A 20,021-nucleotide genomic window follows, 5' to 3' on the forward strand; every position below is an offset into this window, starting at 1 on the left:
TTGTGATTGATCAAGCATCCTCTACTTTATGGTAATTTACTAAATGAACATTGTGCTGTTTTGAAGGGGACTTAACTAGTGATTGAGGCAATAAACACCTGGACTCACATAAACACCTGGACTCACATAAACACCTGGACTCACATAAACACCTGGACACTTTTACACTTGAATCGACACTGACACTTTATAATTTCTGGTAAATGTCTTTTTTTTATAGCCAAAGGTTTTTCATTTATTATTATTATTACTGTTATTAGTGTTATATTTATACTGTCTTCCTCTTTTTTCTCTCTATACTGTATTCTTCTTTCTAAAAACGGATGCTGGAAATTTCAATTTCCTTGCGGGAGTCATCCCAAAAGGATGAATAAAGAGAAGTCTAAGTCTGAACTCATGATGAAAATGTTTACTGAGTAATACAGCTGAGTGAGAAGGAGGATCATTTCTCCATAGACTTTTTTATCCGTATCCGTCATCTAACACCCACACAGTGTGTATTTGGGATTTCACTACACTTCCAGCGCCTGTCGACTGCTGTTATTAACTTATGTTGCTATGCAACGCCTGTTCTGTGGGCTACGCTGAGTGTCACTTTACCTTGTAAAAGGTTCCTTCCTCTTGTAGAATTTATAACTATGAGGTATGTTAAGTTAGTGGGCCTGGGATTAAAGGATAGATTCTTTGAAATGATAATGGAGTAGTTTACCGGATTTGCATTTAGGCAGGTCATGTGCACCGTTACCTACACCAGGGGGGCAGGTAGTAGCCAGTGGTTGCACTGTTCCACTCACATGTAATTGTGTTGCATAGTTTTGTGTATTTTGCAATTTGCATTTGATCACAAACTCAGTGTTCAGTTTCAGAAAAACAAAACAAATTCAAGAGCACCCCTACAACTTCAGGATGTGCTTCTTCTGCTTTCACAATTCCTCACTATTAATCTTAAGGAGTTGTTGCCTAATAATCAGTAAATACCTGTTTATGCTCCTTTCTACCAAGTTAACTGACTGTACACAGTATCTTTAAAGCTGTATTAATCAGCAAAAAACAAGCAGACAGAGAACCAACCACCACCCTGCCACCAGCTTATAAAGTTGTTACAGTACATATCTAGTCATCAGACACTTAGCAACATTAGCATTCAGTAGGGGTCGTGTTTCCGGCCACTTGATGAGTTTAGTTGCAATATTCACTCTACATTTAGCTCTTGTTTGGGCTGAGTATGACTGTACACTATCAGGGATGTCTAAGAGTAGCTGATAGTATTATAATATTACATCGTATAGAATTTCTCTTGTGTGCAGTATCTGAAGTCTGGCTTGCTTTTAATCATCAGCTGCTCCATTCATGCTTCACCAGTCATGGCCACGACTATAACTTGGCTACCAGCTGACTACTGACAACTCATCCTATTCATTCAGGTGTGGCCATTATGACCTGACACATTTCACTAGTATTCTGCTGATATCCTCATGTCAACGCACCTTCCTCTGCCCAGTGCAGATGTTTGTGCCTGCTGATGAGGATTAGCGTTAGCTCACTCGTCCTCATGGCTGCTCAGATTCTTCCAAAGCTCCCTCAAAGGAGCTTCTGACGCAGGGGTGTTCAACGTTTTATAGGCCAAAGACCCCTTAACTGAAAGAGAAACGGAGCAGGGACCCCCCTGTATATATTGAAATCAAGTTGCATATTAAACTGGGTCTACAATAACATGTAGGTGGCCTAAACCAACCCCCACCCCCAAATCCTTCTTGTCTCATCAAACTATTGGTATTTTTACGTGAGTACTAATATTTGAGTACTTTTCCACCTCTGTGTTTGTCATGGTGGCCCTGGAACTTGGTAAGAGAAAACAGTGCAGTAGATCTAGGATGTTAAGGCTTTGCAAATGTTTTGTAAATAAAGAAAGTCATATGAAATAAAGACTTTTCCAAATGTAGTGTACACAAGTCTACGGTACACTTAATTATCTTCCTATTATTATATTTCTAATATTATTATCCCTTCAATAGCATTCACAAACTATTGACCAGGCATCCAAGGTGACGTAACCCGATTGGTTCAGGTCCTATCCCCTGGCCAATCGGCTATTCTAACCTTAACCATTCAAGGTCATAGCCTAACCCCAACCAATTGAGCTACTTAGTAGGGCGGGACGTGCCTAGGAGTTATGTGGGATTCATAATAACGCCTTCGGTACATACAAAAAATGATTCAAAAATGATTATCATGGAAACTTTTTTTATACACATCAGCATCTGTAAATTTCGTTCATCGGCCAGAACGGCAAAGGTAACGGTAAATTGTCCTTATCGGTGCATCCCTGTGTGTGTGTGTGTGTGTGTGTGTGTGTGTGTGTCTAATTAAACACATTACTGTGTATTAAATTGTCACTGAAATCCTGACTGTTTTCAGTCCAGTTCTATTATTATTCTACTATTGTGTTACTCTGTACAGGCTGATTGATTGACTCTCACACACACACACACACACACACACACACACACACACACACACACACACACACACACACAAACAGAGAGTTTCCCACCATTGTCTGGATGCCAAGCCGATGTGTAACCCCCCCACCCTTGCAACCTTCTATCACTGTAAATTTAGCATCAGAAGCTTCTCAGCTGCTCCTTTCCTAAACCTGAGCCCTCCTCGTCCACCCCCAGTATTTCACCCATCTCCTTCTCCAGGGTCATGCCAGCCCCCTCTTTCACTCCCCATCTTTTCCAAACATATACACAACACACACACACACACACACACTCTCTCAATCCACAGCCAATAAGGGCCGGATGAGCTCAAGTATCACTAGAACACAAGGACTTATTCTCTGAGCGGAGCCTGCAGCTTCTTACAGACCTTCATCTTCATCGTCCGAGGAGCTTCTCTTCCTCTCTGAGGTAAGACAAACACCGACAGGCAGTGGCCCTGAAATCCCTTCTCACTACTAAACCACATGTTTTCTTCTGATTTGTTTCTCCTTTTTTGGCCATAATCTAGTTCAGTAAATTATGTTTTTATTGCTGCTTTTGTGTGCAGCAGGAGAAAAGGGACTCAGTTCCTCATCTGTCCTCACACGCTCCAGGCTGAAACCCCAGAAGGGACGTTTGGAATAGGTGAAGACATGTTCTGCCGCATGTCAAACGTGTAGTTTATGTTGGGGGGTGGTTAAGAGTCTGGCTGGAGAGTCGGAGTCCAGTTTCCTGGGACCAGACTGATTAACAGGTTCATAAAAATGTCACTTTATGTAATTGAATAATGTGTTTTATTGTATGTACCCTTTTCAGGGCGTAGCTCATCATTTGCAATGATGGAGTTAAGCTGAAGTACTCTGGAGGGAAATAGATGAGGGTATTTGAGTAATCAAAGCTGCATAAAGTATGATAATACACTGCCAAAGGTTCAATGAAATCAGAGCAGTTTGCTCGTTGACTTTATGTGACGTTTGGGTGTTCAGCTGTGAAGCTGTGAAGTGTAGCTATAAACAGATTCTTGTATTTTTTTTTTTTTTCATTTTGTTAACCATCTCTTCAATTTGCTGTCTGATGATTTACCCGCACACAGCCGCGTTAACTTTAATATTTTAAGTCCGGTGACACTTACATTCCCTTTCAAATGGCCTATTGCCACACTGACATTGAGGTTTGGATGTAAACCAACAGAACTGTCCAATATGAATGTCATTCCTGTGGATGGCGTGCTTTTAGTTTGGCGAGACTCACAGATGGGCAGTCGACACACACACCACCAAAATACCTACTACCTACTACCTACTAAAATACCATACTACACGTACATTATGCCTCAGAAAAACCTTATTTCTGTTATTTATTACATTTTATTGGTTAAATATCTTGTCTTTGTCTCCTGCATATTCTTTATTTTTGTAAATTCTGCTCCCAATTTACACAACTGGTTTTAAATGAGCCGCTTCTTCTTCAAAATGATCTTTTTTCTCTTTGTTAAAATGTTTCATTTTACACAACCATGTATTACAGAAACTGCGAGATTCTCCTCCTTTAACCTCTTGTCGGCATGTTGAACTTTAAAGTTGAACTTTAAACCCCCACGTAGCCATCATGGTCAACCTGAAAACCAGGCCGTCATCTTAGAGATGTGAGGTTTTGAGATGGTGACGAGGCATAGCGTCTGTTTGCTGTCAGAAGCAAAATTACACATCCCTCGCCACCCGACTGATTCATCGGCCTGTAAATCCGTCCCGTATTGGCATTTCAATCTAAATCTGCTCTTGATTGGCTCAAGATGCGGTCTCACCTGTTTCATCCGTCTTTAAGTTTCAGCGCCGAGTTTTAGCTTTGAAAATACTCAGAAAAACTTTGGAGCATTCAGTGTTCTCATACTGAACAGGTGAAGTGACCATCCACCAAATATACAGAGTGCTGAAGTGTCGGTATGTACTGAGTGAACACTGGACACACAGAGGTGAGGTCGCTGTCAGCTGTAAGTCGATCAAAGAGCTTGTTTGTTGGAGGCGGACGCTGATTGGCTGTTTGAGTGCCGGGGATCCTCCTGCCGGATCGAGCCCAGGGATTAAGGCGCTATTTGGACGCCGTTCCTCAGCTGATGGGTAGAAATATGATCCAGAACTAATCCTCCGAGTCCTCTGCAGCTGTGCTCACTGCTAAGTGTGAAAGAGTCATCCAAAGACACTTTAAAAATATCAAATATGATATATAGAATGTACAGTGAGCACAAATCCTCCCTCAGGGTCTCCAACAGAGCTGCTCCTCATCCCGCTTTGGACTTGGAGTCAGCAAGACCTTGAGCAGATAAAAGGCATGTGTCCCATATATAGGACTGAAGTATGGCATTGCTTTGTAACCTGTGAAAGCTGGTGTTGAATCCAGAGAAGACGTCATAGTTCAACGCAAATCAAGCACATTTTGGTGGATTGTCTGTTGTGAAATACATTTACTATGTATACTCAAAGTTAAATAGTGTTAGGGTTGGTTCATTTTCAAGTGTTGAGATTTCTGCCTCATCTCCAATACAATGGAAGCGAACAGAATTTAATTTGGACACAAATACCTTTTGAAAACTCTGGGGCTGTGTCTGACATCCTTCCCTGTTTACTGTACAGTGCATTGTACCCTTAGCCATTTAATGTCAGTGTCTGAATTCTGAATTGTACGCACTTTAGAGACATAGAGCAAAGCAGCGTACTCCACTTGATGCAGAGACAGTTGGTGCCAACATACATAACCAAGGGCTAAAACTCTAACAAAACGTCTGTAGCTAGCAACAAACATTATATTTAAGTATGTCTGAAGCTAAAGCCCCATCCGTCAACCTGAGGGACGCACTGGTAATATATATGGAGTGGTGAATACCTGAGCCAGGGGGGGATTTTGGACACAGCATGGGTAATACCAGGCCTAGTTGGGAACAGATTTCATTATAACTGCTTTTGACTAAAGACTTACATACTTATTGCCCTGTGTGTCTACTGGCATGTAGGGCAGCAACAAGGGATTTCCATTTCTGTCTGTTTAGGGTGAACCTTGGGATGGTGCCCAAAAGTTGGTTCATTTAATAAAAGGATCCCTATTAGTTGATGCCGTAGCAGTCAGCTAGTCTTCCTGAGGTCCACACTAGACACACAATGCAAACCCATTACATCACAGACATTCCAGTACAAGAATGTATGCACACACACATCCATATGCAATACACTGATCCACACCCACATACCAAACTCAGTAACTATCACATTAAAAATAGCCGCAATCTGTTTTATAGAAAAACAAGCATGAAACACAATAGGAATATGTGTTTAACACTGTAAGAATCTTGCAAGACTTGTACAGTTATGTTCTACAGTGTAGGGCTTCCAGATCTCTCTCCTCCTTTCAATGGCAGATCTCCTTGGGTCTTTTCTTCTATCGGCGTCCTCGGTGTCCAGTGGAGGGCAGTTCTGTGTCCAATCCATCTCCACCGCCCTCTCATGGCCATGGTGTCTCTGCTTTCTTAATTGGGTGGAGCGAGTAGCTGTCGGTTGGAGATGGTTTTAGGCCGGAAGATACGCGGGATTTTTCTGATGCTCCTTGTGTGGAAGGCTGATAGATAGAGATCGATCGCTGGGTGTATCTTAAACAGCCATGCGTTCAGGTTGTCCTGATGGCCGAGATGATTTCCTCTTCTTGAGAGCAGTACAGTGCACATCGAGGGCAGTTTTTTGGTTCCTCTGCCGTTGGTGGTTGTCTGTTTAGGACCTCGCTGAAGGGTTCTGCCCATCTTGCCTCTACTTTTGGCTCTGTGATCGGATACAGTAGTATTTATTTTCTTGCAGCAAAGAAAGAGTTAACAGTGACATCTCTGGATAATCCAGATTAGAAGTAATTTTGGTCATACATAGAAAATAAGGCTTATTATATCTTATATGTGTACTAATTACAGCATAATCTAGGACTTTAATTAGGGTACAACTGTTAGTTTTCTGTCTAAGAAAAACTAAATTATTTGTATTACTTACCACCATCCAAGGAAAATACTGTTCACAATCTACTCCAAACAGCTTTATTGATGCCCAGCCTTTCCTTCAGAGACGAACGTGTGTCACTTTGTAACACACGTTACAATGCTCACCTAACTGCTGGCCCTCATACTCTGCTTCTGACTGGCTAGTAGTCCTTACTACTTACTTCCTTGAAGAAGAAATGTGCAGTACAGCAAAAATATGGTGCTTTTTTTTTTTTCTTTTTTTTTTAATGAAACCATGTAAACCTATGCCGGTACAATCTTTGAATACAATTATGAAACCTGAAAAAGAGCAGAATATGAGCTCTTCAAGCTAAAAATAATCCTTGTGATATAAGTGGTGATGATGCGTGGTCTTCGGTGGACTTGTAACAGGTATCATGTGTGAAAACCAAAACAAAACCTGCAAAGAAGGTGACACCTCCCTAGCAGCTGAGTCAACGGTTGTGGACGAGGTGTTTAAGTAGTGTGAAAATGCTTCAGTAGGGACACATTCAATAGTTTAGACTTTATACTTGCATTGTTAAAACTCATGAAAGACCTATAAACATAGTGGAGTTAAAAAGTACAACATTTCCCTATGAGATGCAGGTGGAATTAAATTAGAAATTACAATAACAAACAAGTATTGTACTTTAGCAAAGGAACAGTTACATTCAACCAGTGCTGGAGTCTCAGGAGTATGTTTCCTTAGGATATATAAGCAAGTTTAGAGTTATTTCCAAAAGGTGCGGTTGGGATCAAAACGCGTCCAAAATGAACCCATAAATAGTAAGAGGAACACAACCTGTTGAAACTTCAACTCTTTAACTTTAGCGTTGCACACAATGAGGTTTAAGCGATTCTGTTAAGATTTATCAACCCAAAATTAGACTGGCGATCCATGAGGTCCTAGTGAATTACTTTATTTAACCCTTGTGTTGTCCTCGGGTCAAATTGACCCGTTTTCCTATATCAATGTTCTTTTTAATTCCCCCAATTAACATGATTAATTCCACAGAGCAAAAAGACATATTTAGCATTAGTAACATTAATAATGACAACAATAAAAACTCATTACAGGTACTGCATATGGAGCCTTATCTTGCAAAATTAGGGCTATGACTTTTTTAACACATTCAAGATCAATCAGTAACCATAGCAACACACAAAACTCTCCAACATTGTTATTTATGAAGTGGTTCATCGGATTGAATTTACAGTTGTTGTTGTTTTTTTTACAACTGTGACTGGAAATGTGCAGATGATATCATGAGTTAACCCCCAGGTTGTTTTTAATTCCCCAAAATAACATGAGTGATTCCACCCAACGCTCTTTGCCAAGTACAAATCTCTACTTTCATTCATTTTGGGGCGTCTTATTCAATTTTATAGCATTTGAAAAACAAATTGAAGTGTTAATATAGTGTTGAGTAAAAGTTGACATATTCCAGTCTGATTATCCATCAACATATTTTCCTTTAATTTTAGTCTAAATAATTCCTAATTTCTGCTTTTCTAACTCAGACATTGCTAGAAATAAGGTTTGTTGACCATAAATCAAAAAAAAAACTGTAAAACTAAAGTTACTGAGTCAGTGCTACGGGTATCCTTGACCCTCGGGTCTAATTGACCCGGGACTTAAATTTTACTTCATAATCTATCAACAATTATTGTCTTTATCTCAATTTCCAACAGCTGAGATAACGTCTATGTTTAGGGAATGCATCAGTCTCTACTAGCACACAATTAAACATGGAAGTGGGGTTAATTTTTTGTCATAAGGTTATAATTCATGTTAAAAATCCACTAATCGAAACAACATAAGTGTCATATCCAGAATCATTTTCTGAATTGAGTCAGGAATACATGTTAATCACAGGAAATAAGTGAAAAACATTTTTAAAAAAAACATTATTTCCACAGGAAATAAATGTTTTTTTTCAATAATAACATTGAAAAAAGCGTCAAAATGTTGAAAAAAGGGACAAAAACGTGAGAAAAAGTTACAACAATTTTTTTGATGGGAAGACAACACAAGGGTTAAAGGAATAGTTTGAAATTCGCGAGGCCCGCTGCTTTCTTGCCAACAGTGAGAGACTCTTTTGCAGATATCGTTCATCTCATCTAACTTTTCTAACATGAAGGCAAATATGTGGATCTGGGTTTTCGGATCCACCTTTCGTGAAAAGATTTCCAGTCTACTAAGAAGAAAGAGAAAGAAGTTTGACATGTCTGCAGCGGGACGGACGCTTCTGCGGGATTCGAACTCTTAACCTTTCACATCAGCGCAGTCTCTTCCTGTCAGCTCATCGCGCTCTCTGTCTTCTCCCCCAGGTGTGAAGTCTGCTGTCACCATGTCCGACACCGAGGAACTGTAAGTCAATAACACACACACACACACACACGCACACACGCACACACGCACGCACGCACGCACGCACGCACGCGCACACACACACACACACACACGGCCGTCTGATGTCATTCTGTTCATTGTGGAGAAGTTGATTTGTGAATGTCTTGTCTTTAATATTTCAGGGATCATGTAGAGGGTAAGTGACAACCAATCATTTTTGTTTTATTGTTCATAAGAACCAAACAAGCAAGCTGTATGACTTATGGCTGTATTCAAATTAGTAACATAAAATGCTTTAAATCCAATTAACAGAATTTCTTATTTGTATTTCAAGGTATTTTTCCTGACTTTAACAGGTTTTGTGTCCACACAGACTTAGATCATTCTATCATGAGGCTACAATACTATTTCTCAAAATATGTTAGAAATATACCTCAAATGCACTGCTAATATATACATAAATATGTATGTATATATATATATATTAACCTTGTATGGTATTTGGGTCAAATTGACCCATTTCAAATTTTTACAAGAAGAAAAATGGTACAAGTTCCATTTTTTCTACCTGAAAATCAATTATTTCCTGGGATTAACATGTATTCTGACTCAATTCAGAACATCATTCTGGATATGACACTTATGTTGTTTCCATAGTGGATTTTTAACATGAATTATAACCTTATGACTAAAAACTAACCCCACTTCCATTTATAATTGTGTGCTAGTAGAGACTGATGCATTCCCTGAACATAGATGTTATCTCAGCTGTTTGAAATTGAGACAAAGACAAATTGTTGATAGATTATGAAGTAAAATTTAAGATCGGGTCAATTAGACCCGAGGGTTACGAGAAGGTCCCGAAGATGAAAACAACCCAAGGGTATTGTATATATTAATTATTTGTTTACATAAATTTTGAAATCATTTAGAAATGTATAGATGTATGTCACATATTTGCAGAGGAATTTAATTGGACTTTTAAAAAACAGATTGTAATTTATATCAAGGACATGACAATATGTTTGTTTGTCTCGTTGCCCCCCCCCCCCCCAACCACACACACACACAACCCACCCCCCCCCCCCCACCAACGCCTTGTTTTTCCAAAACCGAAGACGAGGAAGGTAAAGACGACTGAATCAAATTCATATTCCCAACCTGTTCTCCACTGCACTAATCTGTCGGCTGCCTGATTTCACCCTTAACTTGAAGAGTTTGACGCTGACACCTGCTCTTTAAACAGGATGTACTAACATCGGCACAGAGTCAACGTGAGTCATAGCGAGGTTTCCTAAGGAAAGGGGAACTGTACGAACTCCCTTTGGTTTAATAAACAGATCAGGAGCTCAGTTCGGCTTTTTATCTACTCTCAGTTGCATTTAAAATAGCTTTGTGGATGTTTTGCATTAAAATTCGAATGCATTTTTTTAAGCGGGACCATGTTTTGTTTTTTTCTCTCGTAAAATATGTCATTGTCCAAACATTAAAGATGCGTAGATGTTTCTTTTCTGGCAGGTAACTAACACACAGCCGTCAGTCAAACTCGACCAAGTTAAGGGTGACCTTTTTCTGACTGAGTGAATCACACGGTTGAGAAACAAATGGGAGGGAGCTGCCACGCTCCCTGCATTTGTTTTCTCGGCATGTGACATGTTGACGCAGTCATCTGTTGATGTCACATCGATGCAGCTGTCGTTGACCTCATTCACACAGCGGCCATGTTTCTAACAGTGGAGGCGGAAAAAACTCACAATGGACATTAGAAATCACTCTGGCAATACCTCAGACAGAAGTCACCTAGAAGACCTGTAGCTTAGTCTAGAGTCTAGCTGCTGTTCCACTAGCTTGTAACCAGGGATGGAAGAAGCACTCTGATTTTTTTTAAAACTAGTATTACCACAGTGCAGAAACACTTTTAATAATGAGGTATTGATCCCCAGTGGGAAATACACGCTCAGGACCTAATCATGCACAAATGGAGAGATGTCAGAGTGTGGGGGGGGGGGGCTGCCAACTGGACCAGCGCCCTGAGCGGTTGGGGGGAGTGCAGTACAGTGCCTTGCTCAAGGGCATCTAGCAGTGCCCAGGCATCTCTCCAGCTGCCAATCCACACTCCGTACGGGGACTTGAACCCGCAACCATCTGGTTCCCAACCCAAGTCCCTGGGGACTGAGCTACCATCACCCTTATGGGACACCCTGGTAGCTCAGCTGGTAGAGCGTGCGCCCCATGTACCAAGGCTCAGTCCCCCGTCTCTCCCCCCCTTTCCTGTATTCATGCAGCTTTCCTATCAATTAGGCAAAAAAGAAATAAGTAATTCTAATGCATTTACAATGTAAAAGTATGAGCATCAAAATATACTTAAAGTACCGAAAATAAAAATACTTAATTTGTAGAATGGCGCGATTTAGAATAATGCTTATTATGTTATTGGATTATGATTATTGATGCATTAATGTATAGAAGTGTATCACTTTAATGTTCCTACTAGTAAAGGAGGGGCTAATTTTTAGTCTTTCAGGCCTACATTACTACTTATTTGTTGAGTAAAAGTATTATATTTGCCTCTGCAAAGTTGGTTTTGGTTGCGGAAGCCGTTCACTTTTTGGAAATGTTCCTCTCGACGTTAGTTTCTACATTTCTTTTTGCTCGTTATATACAGTATAAGTGCTTACTAGTTATAAATGATAAGTGTTTTGTTTAGTTTTTTTTATATGACGTTATTAGAACAAATTTCTAGATAATGAGAGGAATGAATAAAAAACTGAATTTAAGAAATTATTTTCAACAACAGCACAAAACGTGCTGCTCTTCAGGGCCGTTGTCCGCCTCGACAGTTCAACATGGCTTCTCTGTGAAAGGTCAACTGACTTTCTTTCATCATCATGTGTTCTCTCTCTCTCTCTCTCCAGCAACTCTGTCCATCGCTCACCCATCCGTCCTCTCTGTAACTAAAGTAATCTCTCACTTTGTGTCATGTCTGTGGTCTCCATTAACGGCCTTCTCTCCGACGCCCTCCCTCTCCCCGGCGGTTTGGTGCATGCTGCGTGCCCCTAGCCCAGGAGGAGGTAGTAGAAGTAGAAGTAGCCCCTGAGGCGGAGGCCCAGTTAGAAGCAGAGCCAGAGGTAGAGCCTGAACCAGAACCAGAACCAGAGCCAGAGCCACGGGAGGTGGTGCAGCGAGGGGAAGAGGAAGGTACGTGGCATGGGTAGTCTGATCCCCGTTCTCCTGCAAGGTCCTCAGCGCTGCGCTCCGTAGGGTAGACCCTCCTCTCAGCATCCACACGCTGCCAACACATCCCGCCTGACTAGTCCCGAGTCAGTCAGGCATGGTTCCAGTGTTTCATGCTTCATGCAACGTTCCTCCTGTATTCAGTTCACTTCAGTGTATTTAGTAGAACATATTACAACAGTACAGTCCAAATTAAGAAAACACATGATCATACATGGGTTTAAAAAAGGTACTTCACATAGATTAGTAATAATTTCCACAGTAAAAAGAATTAACTTTCGCACCAACTCAAGGCATTCTCATACCTAAAAGACAGAATAGGTATGAAGGGTCTATTCATTTAGGGGTGAGAATCACCAGATGCCCCCCATTATTTCAATTTAATTAATTCATTAGGTTTGATAATTTTGCAGTTCACTCATCTAGTTCCATTTCAGCTTCATTTTCCACTGGAGTTACCGTCTTTGGCGCCCAGTATGACAATAGCTATAGATCCGCAGAGTAAGTCAAGAATTTCAGAGTGAGAATGCATCCCCAGGAGGAGCAGAGGGTGTTAACGCTGTGGAAGAACAAAACAACAAACACAAAACCCACATGTTACCCGGCTAAATTTAGCTGCAGCACGCTAGCAGCTGCACGTCTCCTCCAAGTATTGGAGTGGTTTGACCAGGTTGTGCTTTTTCCTAAACATAGACAGACAATGCAGCTATTTAAACCACCTTAAAGGTTCAAAGAGATTACATTGGCTGCCAGCATCCACTACAGCCTCTCATACCAAAGCAGTGACATTACAACCCCGGTGTTACAAAAATAAGGTCAGAAGCAAGGCTGCAAAACAGGCCCGATTACACAGTCTGATCAATGGTAATTTTGCATTACACTGGACACAAGACATCTCTTTATCTAGATAGATAGATAGATAGATAGATAGATAGATAGATAGATAGATAGATAGATAGATAGGCAGCACGGTGGCTAAGTGGTTAGCACTTCTGACTACAGTACTACAGTTGAAAAATAACCAATTGGCTAACACTGCCGCATTCACAGAAATGTGCATTGTCCTAATAAGATAAAAAAGATAGATAGATATTTTATTCATCCCGGAAAGGAAATTTTAGGCATCCAGTAACAAGACAACCATAACACAACAAACACGTATATCACACATACATAAGAATGAAAATAAAAATAAAAATTCCTCACAGAAATGCAATAAGGTGAGATACTATTGGAGACTGTATACACACATATTTCCATGCTTACATTCGTGATGAACCCTCTGGATTTTAATAACTCCATTGTCTTGCACCACTGCTGAAGAGTAGCAAAATAAGAGTTTGTTCATTTATTCCAGTAGAAATAAGTAGAATATTTCAGCCGCTAGAGGACACTAGTGAGGCAACACACACAACACATTCTCGCTCCCCATCTTGTAAAATACAGACACCTGTTCAGAGGCCTTTGTCGTTGTTATTGACGGTGAAGATGTCCTTTGGACACACGTTTTCGGCTTATAATTACAGTAGGAAGCTCTAAAAAACCCACAACCTCGCCGTCTTCTCCACACGCCGGACAGTCACACTTCCTCGGCTAAGAATTATGATAACTACCGCTAAACATAACACTACTTTGACTTCCTTTTCCACATGTTTGAAATACACGCTTTATTGGTTTGGAATTACGGCAACGCCCTCTTAACACACTGCAAACTCACTCTTATGATTTACAGCCCCCCCCCCTCTCTTGGCTTAAAACAACACACGTTACACAGGTTGTAAACAGCAGTTGCCCACTTGCCTGGTCCTCCGGTGACGTTAGCCGCTAGCAGGGTTAGCATGGTTAGCCAGGACCAATTAGGATCACTTTACTGGCTGGGTGTACTCTAGATACCATTCATGTGAAGTACTAATGATAGATAGATAGGTAGATAGATGTAGATAGATAGATAGTATAAGATAGTAGATAGATAGTAGATAGATGGATAATGGATAGCAGATAGATGATAGATGGATAGATGGAAGATGGATAGATAATGGATAATGGATAGATGGATACATGATGATAGATGGATAATAGATAGATAGATAATAGATGATGAGAGATAGATAATGGATAGATGGATAGATGGATATAGATGGATAGATAGGTAGATAGATGGATAGATAGATCAATAGATAGATAGATATAGATGATGATGGATGGTGGATGGATGGATGGTGGATGGATGGATAGATGGATGGATGGATGGATGATGATGGATGATAGATAGATAGATAGATGGATGGATGGATGGATGGATGGATGGGATGGATGAGATGGAGGGATGGATGGATGATGGGGAGGATAGATAATGATAGAAGATAGATAGATAATAGATGGATAGATAGTAGATAGATAGATGTAGATGGATAGATGGATAGATGGATAGATTGATAGATTGATAGATCGATCGATAGATCGATAGATCCCAACAAAATGGGAAATTACAGTGTTGCAGCAGCAAAATCAGTCACACCGCACAGAAAATAAATATAAATGAAATACTTGGATACAATATACATGCGTACAATGTACATGAAATAATAACAGGAATCAAAAAAAATTCTCAGAAAATATAGTATATCAACTTAGCATGTTTCCTTAATATCTGATTGCGCATTGGGGTCATTTTGGGATTCATAGAGACAATTTCAAAGTAAGTTTTCCAATGCGTAGCATGCACACCTGCAGCATCAACGTCGGGATACGCCAGCGTCCAAAAGCAGCTGTTTCATCACATCTGCTTCCCGCGTTGGCGTGGCATGACGAGGCCAGTGTGTGTTGCACTTGTTCTACTGAAGAACCTCGAAGTGCTTTTGGCGTCTTCGGGCTCCGCGAAAAAAAACCCTGTTTTTTGTTGTTTTGCAGTGCAGCCAGCGTTTGTTCCTTGCTTCATAAAGTGTCCCCGGTTATTACGTCACATCACCATCAGTGTTAGCTGAGACAACAAAACAAAACAATTTTTGTGGTGTTTCCAGCCATCCAGTGTCCGATGTGTGTTTTGAACATGTGCTTGTGAACGTTGAAAGGGAGAAGGAGAAACGAAGCTGCTTTTACATGAATCAACTGCCCCGGCTCATCCGTCACCCTGTCCATATTTATGGCTTATCTTGTTGTTGTTTTTTGCCATTTAGTCAAACTCACATTCAAGGCTGTTGCAGAAAAGGATGATGGGTAATTTCGGTCATGTAAAAGTCTCTTCTTTGCTTCCCTTCGCTACATGTTTAGCATTAGTCTTTCCATGCGTAGTTGAAGAGCAAACCGCCCTGAAGCATTTCCATTGGGGTGATCCTCACTGTTGAAGTCTTCCATGGAAAGCACCACTGTTTTGTTCTTTAAATGCTTTTATGAACTGTTTCGCACAGATGGAGTCACTGCAGAAGTCCCAACCTTCACTTCACGCTAATGCTTTATATTATATTTTATTTTCTATTTAAAAAAAAACCAAGTTTTGCTCTACAGCAGGAAGAAACAATGAATCTGATCACTCGTGTGGAAGATTTATTTTATTTTATTTTATTAATTTATTTGACAGGGACAGTGTACATTAATTAACATTGCTGTAAATGGACCAGAATTAGCCCAAAAGGCTGTTTTTCATCCGTTGTCTCTGGACAGATCTTAAAATTGTCGACCCTAAAATACAACAACAACAAGAAAATTACAGTCAACAATGCAAATATAAAAAGTAATAAAACACATAAAGCTCTTTAAATCCCGTTGATAAATACAGGGTACAAATGTAATACAGACATTAGGGAAAATAAAAAAATAAAAATAAAAAAAGATACTACACACAAACACAACAGAGACACAAGGGGCAGCACGGTTGGGTTGAAATTAAAACCAAATCAAACGTCAAATAAAATACACATTGTGATTTGTATTTCCTTTTTATTCATGTATGCATTTGCTGTGTAAAATAAGTAAATGAAAAACATGTTAAAAGGACAATTAATTAGCCTTTTGCCCTTTGTAACTGAATAGTCGCATTATTAATACCAAAATGGAAGAAAAATAAAATCCGCTGTCTGATCATAATCGAGGTATGATCAATATTAATTATACAATAATAAGAAAGATAAAGGGTTTGTATACACATTATGCAAATAATATAGTTATTGTAGTGTATCAAAGGTCCTGAGTATTAAATAGTGCACAGTAATGAGATTAAGTGGTTCAATATTAAATATTGCACTGTAATGAAATTGCACAGAATTTCAGTGTCTTTTTAGGTAGTATATATCAGTATTGCACAGTAGGTGGGAAGAAGAAAGGCCGGGGGTCGGGGGCCCGGGGTTCGGGGGCCCGGGGGCCCGGGGGCCCGGGGGCCCGGGGGTCCGGGGGCCGGGGGCGCGGGGGTCGGGGGTGTTCTGGTAAGTGAGGTCAGTGCATGTGTGAGTTCAGAGTGGTTATGGCTTTTGGGAAGAAACTGTTCTTGAGTCTGTGATGCAAGTCCATAAAGTTTAGAAAGTAAAAAGAGGCTTTGTAATATAGTAAATATGATCCGTCACGGTGCAATGAGGAGCTGTAATCAGTTAACCCTCGTGTTGTCTTCCCGTTAACTATGAACTTGTCATTCCAGGTCAAAATTGAAAAGGAACGTTGTTTTGTGCTTTTCCGATTTTTTTTGTTGCTTTTTCCAGCTTTTGGCGCTTTTTTTTCTCATTAAGCTGGTGTAATAACAGGTTTTACACTTATTCTTGGAATTCATGGTCAACAAACCTCATTTTTATCAAATTATGCGTACGTTTTTAGATAAAAAGGCAGAAATTATGAATTATTTTGACTGGTAGTTAAGATCAGAGGACGTTGAGTGGATCTCAGATGGGTAGATGTCAACGTTTAGTCCGGATACTGTTTTGAAACCATTAAACAAAAAAAAGAATTCAAATGCTATAAGATTAAATAAAACACCCAAACAATTTAATGAAAGTAATCATTAATTTTACCTGAAGAACGTATGGAATCATCCATGTTGTTTTTGGGCAATGTGGTTGAAAGAAATCCATATTTCAGACATAAAACACTTTGAGGACAACACAAGGGTTGAAGAAATACCCTTAATGTATACCGTCCTTATACTGCAGTCAGAAGGAAGGAGATGTGTTAACGCTTGACATAACGTGACATGGGTCTTCTGCAGTGGCTGCCACTGCCTGTACATTATGAATATTGACACCCCAATTTGGTAAATGTGCTTCATGAGCTGTGCATCGTACAGAGGGCAGGAGCAGGCTGACCAGTCCGACCACTAATGATTTCTGTTCTGCTCTTGCTTTGGACGCTTGCTGCATGCAGACGCCTATGAAGAGGAAGGTATGTGGATTTGCATTCTTCTGCCCGAGACTCTTTCACACCCTCCACACATGAGTAATGTGCCGTTTTGTCTCACTGGTCTTTCTTAAACGAAAGGCAGTGACATGGAGAAACAAGGGCGAAAGGATTCAGAAATGCTGAGTCACGGTTACGGGGCCCCACTGCTCATCTCTGCTTCTTCTCTTTTTTGCATGAATGTGTCCTGCCAGGGGACGAGGATGATCAAGATGGTAGTTTGTATTTCCGGCTGAGTCGCTGTTGCTTTGCCTGCGTTTTTCATCCCCCATGTTGTCCGTTGTCTTTTATTTGAGGGTCCCATTAAAAAACAAAAACAAAAAAAATTAAAAAAAAAAGCTAATCACAAACTTGGTTATTTGTTTCCGTTAAGTGTTGTTGTTGTTGTTGTACCTGCACATCAATTAACAGTAATTACAAAAGTAAAACTCCCTGTTGTGAAAAGTAATGACGTCTGTTTAGACAATTAAACTCTTAAATAGTTTATGTGGTGATTTTTTTTTTTTTGGCACACGTAAATGTCCCAGATGACATTGGTTTGATTTACACACTAATGCACACAAAGCTAACACATAGTAAGTAGAGGTACAGGTAACACTGTGTACTTACAGCACTTAAATCAGAGGCTAACACACAGGAACCGGGCCACCGAGGAAGAAAAGGGGTTTTCTTAATTTAGACGTACTCAAATGACTTGTTCTTGTTCTAGTGGAGGTGTGAAACCACTTGCAGCCCGGATCGTCCCCCTGATTAACCAGCAGCCTTTTAGTCTTTCTCTCCCTCCATATTCGGGTTTCTAACAGTTTGATCTCTCGCTCTTTCTCTCTTTCTGTTGCTGTTTTAATCGCTGGGAAAAAAACAACAAAAAAACAGAGGAGAAGCCAAAGTTCAAGTGAGTCCATCTCATATGTCGTTGTATTGAATGTAGCACATATGTAATGAAATGTACTGTAGGTCAGTGGCTTGGGCACATAAATAGAAAATAAATTTAAAAAAAACAAACAATAATTGACATTATTTACCAAATCAGGACAGCAGGTGGGACCACAAACATGTGTCAATTGAAATATGTATACATGCACTATACACATACACATATATACTTAATAATACCACATATACACACACACACACACTCATATTTATGTCATTTGTACATGTGAATACATATATACATTTAAAGATGAGTTGTCTTTCTTCTGACCTGTCATGTGTTTTACATTGCTGTCAGCTTCACGTGATTTATTTTGTAATATTTCTTGTTTAACAGAGCTCCTGCTCCAAAGATCCCCGATGGCGAGAAAGTGGACTTTGACGTAAGTCGACTTGTTTATGTTGATTGATATTTATCACGTGAGAGATGATCACATGAATGTGGAGTTCTTAGTTCTCCATATCCAGTCCTTGTATGGAAAATGATGTTCCGTACAATGAAACGTATTTTCTTCTGGATTAAATCTGTTTTTGTATCACAAACACTTCTCTAAGTCTGCGTGTGGGGAGAAGGTCAGAACGAACCGATGGGTAAAAAACACATAATAATAAGAATACATTTTTATCTGTAATGCACTTTACATTTAAACAAATCTCAAAGTGCTACAGTAAGATCATAAAAGCAAGGTATGAAAACATCAGTGTAAAATATCTATAAAATAGTGCAACATGGGAAGTGTGCTCTTCACGTAATTATAATATCTATGTCCGACATGTCGGGCCCATTTACAGGAATGTTGATTAATGTGCATTTTCCTTAAAGAAATAAATGAATTAAATGAAATGCAATGGCAGCTAGATATGGCCATGATTGCTGTCCACTATTCCCAGGGTTGGGGGTTCGATCCCCGGCTCCTCCTGTCCACACGTTGAAGCCTCCTTGTAAAGGGCTCTTGATGAAAGCTTCAGTGTAAACGCAGCCTGTTACCAAGTGTATTTCAGTAAAGAAACTCTTCAGCGTGTCGTTTTGTGCATTCGTCTGTACTTGCGTAGCCGGTCTGTCTAACCGACACTTCCAGGTCGTGTAACTTGCGTGTGAATGACGACACGGAGAACTTCTCTGGCCGTGTGGGACTTAACCTGTACCCCGGACAGAGAAATAGGAACGAATATACAGCAAAATGAGGAAGCTATTCCTTCAGCGTAAGCTAACTCAACAAATCTCCGCACGGACCCAGTGTTGCCAACTCTTTTCCAATGGAAGCAGCTAGCACCAGCTCCAAAAGGCCCTTAAAAGTAGCCCGATGACATCATACGCTCATTTGCATAAAGCTCAATGGTTGTGTCAGGTACATAGAAAGAAATAGAAGTCTTTAGCTAAATAATAACAAATTCAATGTAGGAATGTATGTATGTATTGTAATGTCTGATTGTTGGTCACTGTTTATTTTTCTAGTGCGTATTTAGCTTAGCTTTTCTTTTATTTAACTTTAATAGTAGTAGTTTTACCCAATGTATAAAACAAAGGGAGGGAAAGAAGAGAGAAGCAGAAGAGAGAAATACCCTGCGTGCTCGCTGCAAGATACTGGCATAAAGTCTCTGTCTTTTCTACAGAAGGTCTCTGTCT

At 40.0% G+C, this 20,021-nt stretch overlaps 1 protein-coding gene across 1 annotated transcript in view; it reads left to right on the forward strand.

The window, feature by feature from the left end:
- The first annotated feature begins 2,813 nt into the window (after positions 1 to 2,813).
- The window catches only part of LOC116692389 (troponin T, fast skeletal muscle isoforms), a 43,924-nt gene continuing 26,716 nt past the window's right edge, over positions 2,814 to 20,021 (forward strand). Inside the window, exons 1-10 of the mRNA XM_032520649.1 lie at positions 2,814 to 2,915; positions 3,055 to 3,131; positions 8,830 to 8,869; positions 9,034 to 9,047; positions 9,970 to 9,978; positions 11,912 to 12,049; positions 17,429 to 17,446; positions 17,656 to 17,676; positions 18,335 to 18,353; positions 18,732 to 18,777. Coding sequence (XP_032376540.1) covers positions 8,850 to 8,869; positions 9,034 to 9,047; positions 9,970 to 9,978; positions 11,912 to 12,049; positions 17,429 to 17,446; positions 17,656 to 17,676; positions 18,335 to 18,353; positions 18,732 to 18,777 — 285 coding nt within the window. The 5' untranslated portion in view covers positions 2,814 to 2,915; positions 3,055 to 3,131; positions 8,830 to 8,849. The remainder of the gene's footprint in view (positions 2,916 to 3,054; positions 3,132 to 8,829; positions 8,870 to 9,033; positions 9,048 to 9,969; positions 9,979 to 11,911; positions 12,050 to 17,428; positions 17,447 to 17,655; positions 17,677 to 18,334; positions 18,354 to 18,731; positions 18,778 to 20,021) is intronic.

The sequence above is a fragment of the Etheostoma spectabile genome, chromosome 1 (assembly GCF_008692095.1).
Source record: "Etheostoma spectabile isolate EspeVRDwgs_2016 chromosome 1, UIUC_Espe_1.0, whole genome shotgun sequence".
NCBI lineage: Eukaryota > Metazoa > Chordata > Actinopteri > Perciformes > Percidae > Etheostoma > Etheostoma spectabile.